Below are 14,235 nucleotides of genomic sequence, written 5' to 3' on the forward strand. Positions count from 1 at the left end.
AGATCAAGATCAGTGGAGAGACAAGCATAGACAAAAGTAAAAAACAAAATAAATCAAAACAAACAATCTCCCCTAAAACCTCAAGAAATAGAAAAGAAAAATTAATTACCAGTGAGCAGAAAAAAGAAATAACTATAATTTCTAGAATGAAGGACCATGCAGGGTCCTCAAATAGATAACTAATTAGCCTCACTGGACACGTTCTACTCTTTCTTGAGGTTATCTTTCTACTTTTCCTTATTTATGTATCTGTTTGTTTATTTATTTATTTACCTTTTCCCCATTCTTTTTAATAATATAAATTTAACACATAGAAGTAGATTTTTCCTTTGAAGATATTACACAGAGGTGTATGCTATACATAGATGCTTTTCTTGATCTGAGATACACAACGCCCACAGAATTATTTAACTCTTCAATTATTTCAGTGTTAAGGAACAGAATAAAGATGGTTTAGAATTTATTTATTCCATCCAAGTCTTTTGGAAACATCTATTAATTTTGGGTGTAACAATGTTAAAATTCCTTTCCAGATCTAACTCCAGAAATGACATGAACTCACCCCCAAAGAAGTCTTAGAAAAGTATGTTGAAATTGAGCAGTTTTCCAGAAACTCCAAATTAAAACATGCAAGTATTGTATCTTTATAAAAACATGATCAGTCATGTTGTGTTATATAAAATGCATTTTTTTTCAGTACTGCACATATTTGAGGTTCTTTTTTTATTTGAGTAAATGTAAGCAAAAATAACTTCTGTGTTTTTAGACCTCCCTTTAGAGCCTGAAGGATCTGAAAAATTTATTGATGCAGTTATTGAATTAATTTATATTAATTAAATTATATTTATGAAACATACATAATATCCCTAACATCTCTGATATACATGAACATCTCTCTGCCATATGGCATCTACTTCTGAAAACTTCCTATCAATAATTAAAAAGAACTCTGAAAACCAACAGGCATTATGGATGTTGTAAGACAAATTTAGGACCATTTTATTGATTATGACTTGCCAGATCACTGAGGTCAAATTCTCCTGAAAAAGAAAACTGTGTGAAGACTTGATCTGACAATTAATTCAAATGGAAGCACCTCCATGGACACAGGATTTTTAAACATCTCTTTGGCAATATTCAGTGCTAGTTGAAAAGGAGTACATTTAATGAATCACTAGAATACTTTCCAGGCTTCTTAATTAAATATTACAGAATAACAAATTAAGATGAATGAGAATGCATAAGAAAATATGTTACAATTAATATGTTTCTCATATAAAAAAGATACGCAAACATCTAGTGTTTTCAGATGAACATTACTACAGAGCTAATAATTAATTGTAAATTACTGAAGAGCAACAGTCTTGCAAATTGAACTAATACAATAAATGTTTAATCACAGCAGATGAATTATATAAAGATAAAAGTATTTACTGGTTTAACAAATAGTATGTATTTCAATGTAATGTATCATCACTGTTCAGTTTTCTCAAATCCATGATGAAAAATATTATAAAGATATCATGCAGAAACATATATAGAAAGAATTAAAAAGATCTGGGCTCTTTTTTTTCCAGAGTTCCTTGACTACGGAAAGGAGAATGAATATGGGAAAGAGAATGAACATGCTAAAGTATCTGTGTTTTTTGTGAAAATATACATATATTACCAGACACAGTAAACTGCTTCTCTCCCTCTCACACTTTTGACTCTGCCAGTTGGATTGTTTTTCCCTGCTCCTCTACCAGTCTCTTCAAAAGGAATGGCATTTTTTTTTCTTTACCAAAGCTGCTAAGTTCTGCATGGCAGTTCTGTGTTGATTCTTACTTTTTTTTCTAGATGGCAATATATAGTGTAGGTTACAATCTAGACAGCAGTTATACATTAATATGAATGTAGCGCATAATACTTAACTCAATTATTCCAGATAAGTGAACATTCTATTCTGAACATACGAATATTATGATAATTTTACCACTGATATTTGCAGCTCAGCCACTAAATTCAGGGTTATAGCAGTGAGGAATCTCATCTAATTTAAATGGTGGTGCTTCACCAGCAGTCAATGTAGAGAAACAGGAAAATTCAGAATGCAATTAGAACTTTTCTAATATGGCAGGCAGACAAAGAATTTTATTCTTTCTCAATGGGTGCACTTAATCGAGCCTAGGATGCTAATTTATATCAAATCTAATTTTAGGAATGTAAATCTAGGGAATAACCACAGACAAATTGTACTCTGTTATTTTTTGCCTTTGGTGCATTAATACAATGTAAATAGATCTTTAATCCAAATCCATTTCAAAAAAAATAGACAGAAAATATTTTACATATTTTTCTTGAATTTTCTTTTAATTTTCCTTTAAAGTGAAAAGTTAGCTTAGATTAAAAATAAGATAATAATAATTTTAAAAATGGCAATTATATACAATTTATGAAGCAATCTAATTTATACTATGACAAAACTTATCAAGGAACTTCATTACTTATATAGTTTAGAAATGTCAATAATTTTGCTAGTTATTTAGTACTGCTTATATTTTCTATAACATAATTTTTTGGGGCTTTGAAGTTTTATTTATTTTGAAATGTCACATTCTACACAAATGACAAAAGATAGTATTTCACATTAGAATTTTTCTTCTGCTGTGTTATACAAAAAACATGAATCTGAAAGTGCTAGCATTTTACAATTTTTTCTTTAACTTTCAAATTCAGATTATTCTGGTAATTTATACAGATTGATTAAAAAAATACAGGGATTCTCGGTCATTCATCTACAGTAAGTTCTGAAGGATGCATATATTACAGCACAGTTGGTAATCAACATGAAAGAAATCTGTGGCTTGATTATGATTGGAGTTATGGTGAAGCTGTATTTTCCATTTTGGGAAAGAAAGAGAGAAAGAGAGAAGGAAAGAGAGAAGGAAAGAGAGAAGGAAAGAAAGAAGGAAAGAAAGAAAGAAGGAAAGAAAGAAGGAAAGAAAGAAAGGAAAGAAAGGAAGAAAGAAAAAGAAAGAAAGAGAAAGAAAGAAAGAAAGAAAGAAAGAAAGAAAGAAAGAAAGAAAGAAAGAAAGAAAGAAAGAAAGAAAGAAAGAAAGAAAGAAAGAAAGAAAGAAAGAAAGAGAGAGAGAAAGAGAGAAAGAGAGAAAGAGAGAAAGAGAGAAAAGGAGAATATAGAAAAATATTAATTTTAGGATAAAATATTTTTCTGCTCCGTAATATAAAGAAAAAATAACAACTTGCTCATCAGCAGATCTAGCATACATCACAGGTGACTGTGGGTTAAAATTACAAGAAGAAAGGCCACTGATACTAATGATGCAGCTTTTAAACAGAACTGTAGAAAATATATGAGAATATTTCAGGTAAGAAAGTAACAGAAAGATAATTACCATGCAATATTAAGGTTTCCAAGCATGCTCAGTTCCCCAAAGCATTTCAAAGTGATATTTAAACTGATAATGAAAAGATCTGTAACTTACTTGAAGATCTTGCTGAGTGCCTGTGTGGCTGCTTATTTTTTTCTCTCTTCACAGTCAAAGCACTTCCACTGGCCAGAGAAACAAGGTCTAAATCTGTGTCTTCTCTGCTTACAGGGCTTGCCTGGAAGCAGTGGGAGAGAATGTACACAATCATGAAATAAAATGTAACATTTTCTGAATGCAGCTCACATTACCCCAAATAAACAAACAGGGTCTGTCAAACAACCTTCTTCAAAATGATACCACAATCCTTTATTGTTGCCTAGGCTGAACAAATGCACTATGTCAAAGCATTTTTGTAAATAGGAGCCGATTTTAAAATTGTGGTTTTGATCTCAGTCAGTGCGGCAACGAAAGAAAACATTTTAGTACAGTAATTTTGAAGAAAATCAATCTTGCAGATGGCTGATGAAACCTTAAACAGCTTAAGATCATTTACTGACCAGTCTATAATTTAAGTTATAGCTGAATGTCAGGGATGTCATATTGGATTATTTTCTGCAATATTTATGTTTTATCCAGGACATGTATCACTTCAGTCAATCAAAGACCCAGTAAGTAATCTAATCTTGTAGTTTTTTGCTACGAAATCATATCCATCAGTCAGCATTTAAATCATACTTTAGGTAACAGTGTTTTATTGATTATCAACTTCTACTTTTTGAAATGAGGCATGCTACCTGCACCTCAGTATGGCAAAATAGAAATGAAAACAGTCTTTCAGCTTAGTTAGAGGTCTTTGTTATGGCAACACGTAGGATAAAGGTTAAAAATACTGACCTGAAAGGTACCACACACTGAAAACAGTAGATAGTAACGTTTTTTCCCAAGAAATTAATTCATATTTATTGAACAATAATGATCTTTCCTTGAAATAAAAAGCTATTCAATGTCAAAAGCAGTTAGCTAACAATACCAGTAACCAGATATTACTAGAACCAGAGGGCCAGCAGCACTGGCATGGAAAAGACACTGGAGAAGGGTGAGCTACAAAATTCCCACTGCAGACCTAGTTGTCTGGAATTATCGACCAAAGGGGTACATTTAAATTTTCTAGCTTCTGGCACTTCAGAAGTGGAGCCCAGGATGCAAATTAAGTCCGCTCTCTATCTAGGCTGAAAAGACCCAATTCCTTTTAGAATCCTTTCAGAAAGAGAGTGCTGGTGGTAATGTTACCAAACTTTTGCACAATATACTAGTATCTTCTGGACTGCTGGATCAGGCCTTGAGAGACTGAGTCTCAGTTCCTTCCTCAGGCAGCTGACTCCTGCAGTTCCTTGCACTTAGGAAAAATGCCATGACTGTAAACGTAGGTTATTCTGGAGGAGACAATCTCCAGACTTCCTGTTCAAACCAGCTCACTGTACCAAAAGAAGCATTTCTCCAATGCAGACAAACTTTGTAGTCCAGTCTAACTCAGTCGAAATAGAGACCTGTTTTATTTCTTTGTCTTTATCCAGGCGCTGTTTAATGTAAAATTAATTAAAAAACTTCATGCAATTTTCAAACCAGCGACTCCAAAGACACAGATATTTTCTGCTCTTCCTTAGTGACTGCATACTCTTGATGCCACAGAAAGTTTATTCCTTTCTTCCTGATGTCAGTCTGTTATATATTTAATGATCATGACTTTACAAAGTTTTATTTTGTGCAGGTAGCAGGCTGCATTATTGTTGCTAACATCACTATTTTATTTTCAAGAACAGTATTAAGAATATTTCAAAAGAATCCTGGCAACTCTCTACATTTTTGGCCTTCCTATTTACAGTCCTCATAAGTTTGTAATCTCCGTGTGTTCAAAATCTTTAGAAAGTTTTACTTCCTCTTAAAATGAAATAATGCAATTAACGTGATTAACTTGATTCAAAACAATGCAATTGGTCATTCTTATTTCCATCTAACCTATTTCAACCCATAGCAGAAATTTTCTCATGTCCCTGTTTCCAAAAACCCCAAAGGCTACAGTATTCTAAGCAACTAATCTTTCCACAGAATTATTATCCAGTTTATACCACCATAAATGCTGAGGTGTCATAATCTTGTAGACAATATTATTCAGGGTCATATGCGAGATTTTAATAGGGCTGTCTCTCATGCAAAATTTACGCTACATTCTTTCAAACAAAGACGAATGTTTTTACACAAGTACAATCAAATTAATTTTTAAAGCTGCATTAATCTCTGAAGCAAACTTAATTTCAGGTTTGTAAAGAATCTCATTAAAAGTCCTCTGAAGATAATTAAAACCTTGCCATTTACTTCTATAGCTTAAAGCCAAAATTTAAAAGAAATTTAAGATACTGGTACACTTTTTCACAAAGTACTATGTTGGACTTCAGACTGTACTGGTCAGTACATTTAACTCTTCAGATATTTTTCCAATTAGTTGGAAATTAATTTTTGTCAGGAGGAATATTTGCCTTTAGAACAGTTCTGCACCTGAATATTTCCCTATTCCTATGTTAAATTATTTAGATATTCTTTAATCTTCTGAGGTAAAAAGTACTGTTTAAATTGAAGCTATATCTTAATCATTTTGGATGTTGAACAACAGTTTAACCATGGGGATAACTTCAATATGTAACAAGAATTACTGGAAAAGTCTGTTGTACTCTAATCCGGGAAAACTGTGTTTAATTTAAAGTGCCTAGTATAAAGTGTAAGTCAATACGCCTTCCTATGCACTTACGTGGTCATATTATGCAAAATTATCAATTTGAACTTTAAAAGGTTAACAAAATCTATATTTATTTTTAAAGCAAAATTCTATAGACATCTATATATAATATATATATATCTGTATATATAAACAAGCCATATAATTATTTCAATGCATATATAATGCTGTTTTCTACATTAGATATACATTTTAGTCCTTTTTCTATTTTTCGACCTGTTGAATTCTTCTCAACATTTCATTCATGTGGAACATCTGTGTAATATGGCTCAGGATGTGACAATCCCATAACATTTCTTGTTATGCGGGTACACCACATAATATTGTGGTGGGATTGCTGTAGACTTTTGTGGATAGACGTGTTTACTACAAACAGGAAACATTCTACCTATATGCACATATGCTAACTGATAATTATCTAATGTGTAATTTAGATAACATTATTAGATTAAGATTTCTTCAAATTAATTACTGCTTTAGACATTACCTAGAAAATAATTATTAGTACTGCTGCACCTAAAACTCATCACACGCCATCTAGATCATGATTTAAGCCACTGAACTTTCAAAAAACCTAAGAATTGCATTTTTTCAACCATGAATTTTATAAGAGTTTATAGAAGCATTTCTAAAACACAGCATTGCAAAGTTGCTGAAACTGGACCACAGATGTTGGAAAAGGCCAAGATTGTCCCAAACACAGAATGATGTATGTAATCTTAGCAGCATACCACACATAATGTAACTAGTGGAAACTTTTTTACATAACATCTTCCATTTTACATGAGGTCTGCTCTGAAAGTAATATCTCCCATTTTATTACTTTGGCCCATGATGTCAGAGTCAGATGTTGGTGATATGGCAGTGGAGGCTGAAACTTCCCGCCAATGTTCTCTTATATTTTGCTGCCATGTGACAGATGGCAGCAGAAGGGCAGTCTGACAGAATGGCACCTGGCATGGAGGTGAGTATGAAGCACGTGGAAAACACTGCACACATTGACATTTATTGATGCTTACTGAATGTTTATGGAGACCAAACAGTGAAGTGGTGGGTGGTGCATTTCAGCAACAATATCAACACAGCAGCTTTGAACCAGTGGGTCACTTCTGCTGGTGCAGATTTTTAAAAATATGGCATGCAGGCTCTTGTTTACTGCTAATGAAAATGCATAAATAATGTTGGTGAGTAAGTTGAAAAATAATGTTTTGTAACTGAGAACTTGCTCCATCAAATGATATTACCTCATTCTTTGTATCTGCTGAAGTTTCCAAGAAAAAAAAATATGAGGCATTACTTTTTGGAGTGACCTATGTATGTAAATATGATATAGTTCTTATAAATTTGACACTGAATCAATTTGGAAGTAGCTCAGTACAGTTCTGTATGAACAGCAGCTCAATACAAGCAGTATGAAGAAACACATAAAAGCATGTTGTCATACTTTATAAACATATTCTTTTATAAACAATCATAATTTATAAACATGTCATACTTTGCACACCAGAAATATGTTCTCATACTCAGTATGAATAGATACTTGGAATCAACACATTCAAATGAAAGTGCAGATACATCAAAATTAAAATTACGATTAATATTATTTATAAAACAAAACTCTATACTGTTTGAAAGTTCTCTTTTTTTTAATCTCCTCATAATTATGTTAAAAAGAATATTGTCAGCTTGGGAATAAGTCATGCAGTATAAATTGATCTGCTTACTAACAAAAGAAATTCTGAATATTTCTGAAACTAAGTTTTTTCAACTAGTAAATCTACAGATTGTTAAATCATTTGTATTTCCTCTCCTGCCAGCCCACAGAATTACCCATTTCAGAAATACAGAAGTTTTTTTAAAGGCCACAAAGAAAAGAGTTGATCACAAAAAGACAGAGGCCATTTTACAAAAAAACAAACAAACAAAAAAAACCCCAAAAAAACAAAGAACAGGAAAGAAATGGTAGAAATAAATCTCTTTTTACACTGTTTTTACTAATGTCACTATATTAATATACATTATACATTAATATACATTATATCTTAATATATAACTTAATAATAATACTTAATAGTAAATCATACAATACAGTGATATTAGACTGATTTATATGTGACTTACAGAATTTAAGAACTTTTAAGCTTGTCTGATTTACAAAAATTCGTGTTTTCAGTCAATAATGGTGCTGAACCATATTTAAAGCACTCTGAAGGTTGATTTACAAACTTTAAATCATAGAATCAAAGAATCAAAGAATGGCTTAGTTGGAAGGGACCTCAAAGATTTGTGGGCAGAGTTGCCACCCAGTAGGTCAGGCTGCTCCAGGTCCCATTCAACCTGGTCTCTAACATCTCAGAGCATACATTACTTCTCTAGACAGCCTGTTCCAGTGTCTCACCAGAACACTAAGTACACATATGTGTTTCCACATCTGAAGCTTTTCCTCTGGTCTCCATCAATGGTTTAACTTGATTGTGAAACAGAGACAACATTAAAGAATTATACTCAATCAAAAAAAACCCTCCTGCTTGTTTTTATACCAAATACACATTTGAAAATGCCATCAAAGGCCTAGCTGAATTCAGCAAAATTTCACATGGAAACAAGTTCTTACCACAAGTTGTACTTGTCCACTGTTGCAGATCACATGATTCAACTCAGGCAAAAAACAACAGCTAGGAAAATGCAGAATGGAAATTTTAATAAATATCACTGCAATGGGTTCATTAAAATACCTATGCAGAATCGTTTCAAAGAAACATTCCGGTTCAAATCTAGCAAATTAGCAATTATGGCATTTAAAACAATTTCAAGGTTAAAATACATGTTAAAGTATCAGAAAAATTAATATTATAATTAACAGTGCCTAGTATTAGAATTAAGAATTTGCTGTTTATTCAACCATAAAACACATTTCAAATTGTATACATCAATAAATACAACATATGCATGTACATGCACTGACATAAACGGTAACTATATCAATTTTCATCTTCTATAAGAATAAAATAGTTTTCAGTTGCATAAATGTATCAGCTGTTCTAAACAGTCTATCAGTGATGTTCCACTGAAGTTTTGCTACACGCAGAAAAGGTAACATAATATTAAAAATGACAGTACAAAGATTAGTGTACAGCACCGACTTGCAGAGATAACACGATAACATTAACAACCAACCAATCAAACAAAAAAACTTTATAACTTTCTACATCTTATTTCAAACATCATTATATGTTCTGTTCCATGTTTTCATGACAGCTATTTTAAACAAGTTCTTGAACTCTCACTACTACGGAACACAACTGACATATATTCTGAAGAATATCTGCTACATGTATTTCCTTGCGTCTTCAACAGTTTAGAAATGTGGAATATTTTTCCATATAGAACATAATAATATGTAGTCAATTTCATTAATAATCAAATAACTTTTTAAATGAAAATGAAGTTAAAATTCTTGCCTACTTACAATCTTGTTTAATTCTATTAGAGATGCCTGACAGTGTGTCTATTAATGATTTCACAGAGATACCAATGGTTTATATTGTATTTATATACTTACATATGTCTTAATGGTAGTTTAGGGAAAAAAATTAATCTTTTCTTTAACAGTATTGATATTACACTTTAATAATAAAGTATAGAGTATGTTTATAACGTTATTAATATACATCATGAATATGTAAAAGAAGGTTTTATGTTTGGTGACAAAATATTATTATTATATTAATACACAGCATCTAGTTAAAAAGTGGGTGTTTTACTTCCTTAATTGAATCAGTCAATATAGGTAACGTTACAGTTGATCTAATTGCATAAAAACATAATACATACCATTAAAGTTACAAGGTATATGAAGTTCTCCTTCCTATACTACTTACAATACAAAACTGACTGCACTGCTGAAGTAAACATACAATTATAGTTTATCATAAGGTTCTGTGTACTATTTCATCATCACTGTGGAAGAAGTATCTACTCAGTGACTAAAACATTCCTAAAGAGTACCATGTCTGGAACCTAAAAATACAGCGTAGGATCTGCTAACTACGTAGTCACGTTTGTTTCATTACTATCAACTTAGGTTACACTTTACAAAATAAATTTACAATTATAAAAAAATTAATTTAAAGGCGATGATCTCACCCCTTCATATTTTTTGAACTTGCTGTTTCATAATCCGAATGCTGTGTACGAAGCCATTGGTACGTAAAGTCTTTTCTCCTCTGTAGTTTCTCATCTAAAGTAGTATCCAGCTGAGTAAATTCTTCTTTTTCACCTAGGGAGGAAAAAAGGTCTTGTGAGAGAGTTGCTACATTATCTGTAGTACTTTTTATCCTTTTCCTGGAATAAAAATTATAATTTTCTTTGCATGAGCAGAAAATTGTAGTTTCTCAATTCCATTTTATCTGGCACTGCAGTGGGGCCACTGCTTTCATCTTTTGGCTCTAAGGAAATGTTGTCAAAGTATTGTAACTTCTTATATCATAGCTTGAAATAAAATTGTCTTTATGTTGTATTTTCCATTTTTATCAGTATAGGGAATGTTTATTCAAACAAATCCACTCCTGAGGCTGAACCTGTTGAACTGCCTTATCCATAATATGAAGTCTATATAATATAAATGTCTTGATTGTGATCATCAACCTAGTAATTAAGTGAAAAAAATTACCCTTAGCAGTTATAAAGAATGTATGTCCTTGCTATTGCATACATTCTCAGGAAGAAAAAATTAAAATCTTGGATGGAGTGTCACTGAATCTACCAAAATGAAGATATGACATAATTCTAAACAGATCAAGCAGTGTTGCTTCCAAATATTAAAATAGAAAAAACTTCTAATAACAGACTTCATCTTTCTTGAATAAAGCAAAAGCCACTTCTTTCCTGGGTTTATAATATTCATTTTCGGTGTTCCTAGTTCTGGAGTAAAGCTTTCTGATATTTTGAACATTTGTACATTCCAAGTTTACAGCTACACCGGTACGCTTATATCTCTTCAGAAGAAAAAAAAAAAAAAAATCTGATTTCTAACAGGAATACGAAACATTTTATGTGACTTTATAAGAGCAGTCTAGGAGATACAGACTCCTGTTATATTGGCACACATTCTCCAGTGAGGAACAATAAGCTTAAACAGTAATTAACTCTAGGTTCCTTGTTATCTGTATTTATAGAAAAGTTTAGCTCGGTATTACCTGTCTTTCTCGGGAGAATTACTTCCTCCTGGTAAAATAACCAGTATTAACTATGCATTTGCTAAAGTCCTTGTATCCTTCTCCTCCTTTACAAGGGAAATCTATCAGGGGTTTAAAACCCGTATTACAATTTCATGCCTGAGTCTGAGAGTTAGTGATAAAAGAAAATATACATACAATAAGCTATGACAAAACTTACAAAAAGTGTATTTTTGAGTTAGCAAGTTTCTTTTTTCTTCTGAAATGATTGTTAATAATGCACCTTAGTTTCAGTTGGAATTTCTGACTTAATTATGTTTGAAACACAATTTACTTACTAAAATTGTATCATATACACATTCATACTAGAATTATTGAAATATTATTGAAATGAGAAAGTGATCAAAATAAAAAAGCGGCCCAAAAGTGCAGACAACATTATTCTATATTTTAATTTGAAACGTATCCAGTCACATTCAAATATCCACCTCTATATAATTCTTATGAAAATACTATGCTATGAATTAAAACACAGCATTATCACTTTCCTATTCCAGTTATGAACACCATGTGTTTGAAAATCTCATGTATCATTATCATTAACATGCATTTGCCTGATAGCTTTCTTAAATTAGGGCTCTGGCTTTTTTAAAACCTGGACCTGATTTTGTAGTAGTACTAACACTCACAAATTCCACAGAAGTTCATAAGACCTGTAAGCATTCTGCAACTTTGAAATGGATCAGATCTATAATCTTTAATTGTTAAAGCCAGACAACTCTTAGAATATCAAAGAAGAAAGGAACACATCAAAGAAGGTAAAACTCTGTCAAAAAACAAATTCATCTCAGAAGTATTTAAAGTATTGTACACTCATTGGATTATCATTTCTAAGCTTTCAATCTTTTGGATATTTTTTTACAACACACACGGTAATAATTTACCATTGGAATAGACTTACAACTGGTAATAGTACAGTAATGATTTTTAGGTGTTACAAATTAATAATCTCTACACATTCTTCACACTCAGACCTGAATCAGGGGCACCTTTTGCCATTTTTCTGAAGAATTTCAGAAAAGAGTAGAGAACACTAGGAGAATCTGGGCAACTGCAATGTCCATGGAACTGAACATTATGGGAAAAGAACAGATTGTTTTCTAGGTCTTCAAATCAACATGCTAACCCATAAAAACCTTAATTTTAGGATCCAGAAAAATGTAAATTTCAGTCTGTCATATTTTTTGTTTGCAGAGTGTGCTCTGAGACAGCATAACTATTGTCCAGTTTAAAATATGGTGCTTTTTAAACATTTAACATTAGCCTACATCTGGATAATCTCTTGTTAGTTATAGGAGAAGGCCTAAGAATCTATGAACTGTTGGTGAAGTTCTAGATAATATTTTTTTCTTTCTTCAAGATTGAGGCACCTTGTGTTGAAGCAATCAGCTTTAAAAAGGAGGCTGAAACATGCCCCAGAATTATAGCTTAGGATATAGAAGCCTGAGACTCATATCAAGCTAAAGGGTATTCCAAATGCATGTTTTCCACAGTCTTAGAAGTATCTCATACTCAAGTTTCTCACTGCAGGCACATGTTTTAAGAGAAAGTCAGTACACAAAAGAAGAAAGATGATTACACAATATCTACATTCAGAGCAATCTTTCAGATTTGCATTTTCATTTTTAGATTTTATGTCCAGAAAACACAAACTCTGACTGCTCTGAAACCATGTTAGCAACTGAACTCCTTGCCAAATTTTATGGAAAGTCGTGCTGAGGAACCTGACTCAGTGCACTTTGTTTAAATCTATTTTGGTTGATGATGGGAAGACAGAAGCTTTAGCTTCAATGTGATAAATATTTATTGAAACAGAACTGTGTGAAGTCTGCACTATGTTCAAATATATACGGTTAAATTTTGAGTTTAGAGGGCTATTTAATTCACTTCAAAATTCGCTTCATACTGAGTACAATACAAATAAAGTTACAGACTAAGAAAACTAAGATCTAAGATATGAAAGAAGGGCTCAGAATTTATTCAAGATTCTAAGTTTTCCTCCCTTAATATAAAAAATCTGTGACCAGAGTTAATTTTCTCAATATGTAATCTGGAAATGGTTCTTTTAATAAGGGAATTAAGTAGCTGAGTTGGGTATAAAATTCATGTCAGTGCTATTAAGACATTGACATTGTTATCTGTCAGTATTCTGGTACAGATTATCATTCAGCAATATATATCCCGAGAGCGTATATGTATGAGTTTGTGTGGAAGTGTATCAAATCTATAAAAAGATTAGTCTGAATAAATATTAAAATTATATATATATCCCCCCACTTCCAAAGGAGTTTTATAATATTTCAGGCTTTCCATAAAGTTATAATAAACACTAGTAAAAGAATCTAAAAATACTAAACCTAAAATCTAATATTTTATTTCATTTTCTCCATACTTAAAGTCAACCGAAAAGGACATTACTTCTGTTACAATCTGTATAATAACTTCAGAACAGAAAGCAAGAATGACGTGATAACATTGATATCAAGGTAAAAACCTGAAAAATTTGTTAACAAACCAGAAAATAATTAAAAGACCAAATAACAAAACTTATGCTAAAGCGTAGGAGAAATGAGAATTTCTTCTCCCATAGAAAGTTTGACACATTTGTTGCAAGTCCACTTTGTCAAAAGTTACTAGATTCTCTTAAGTATTAAAGAGCAATCACTACATGCCTATTATTTTGGTTTTTCAAAAATGAGTGATATTTGGAGTGGTCTTTAGCCTATTCACAGGTACTCAGTGTATACATTACCAATATTCCTAAGATTTCCAGACAGTTGGTAGCACCATGTGTCAGTAACTGATACAAAGTTTTCTTCACTTAAAATTATAATAT

At 31.8% G+C, this 14,235-nt stretch overlaps 1 protein-coding gene across 1 annotated transcript in view; it reads right to left on the reverse strand.

Moving 5' to 3' along the window:
* LRRIQ1 (leucine rich repeats and IQ motif containing 1) overlaps positions 1–14,235 on the reverse strand; it is a gene marked incomplete at both ends in the record, with an annotated part of 96,926 nt that overhangs the window by 9,434 nt on the left and 73,257 nt on the right. The window contains 3 exons of the mRNA XM_079548931.1: positions 3,486–3,606; positions 8,777–8,837; positions 10,309–10,441. Of these exons, the coding sequence (XP_079405057.1) occupies positions 3,486–3,606; positions 8,777–8,837; positions 10,309–10,441 (315 nt within the window). The remainder of the gene's footprint in view (positions 1–3,485; positions 3,607–8,776; positions 8,838–10,308; positions 10,442–14,235) is intronic.

The sequence above is a fragment of the Tetrao urogallus genome (genome assembly GCF_951394365.1).
Source record: "Tetrao urogallus genome assembly, chromosome: 1".
Lineage (NCBI taxonomy): Eukaryota > Metazoa > Chordata > Aves > Galliformes > Phasianidae > Tetrao > Tetrao urogallus.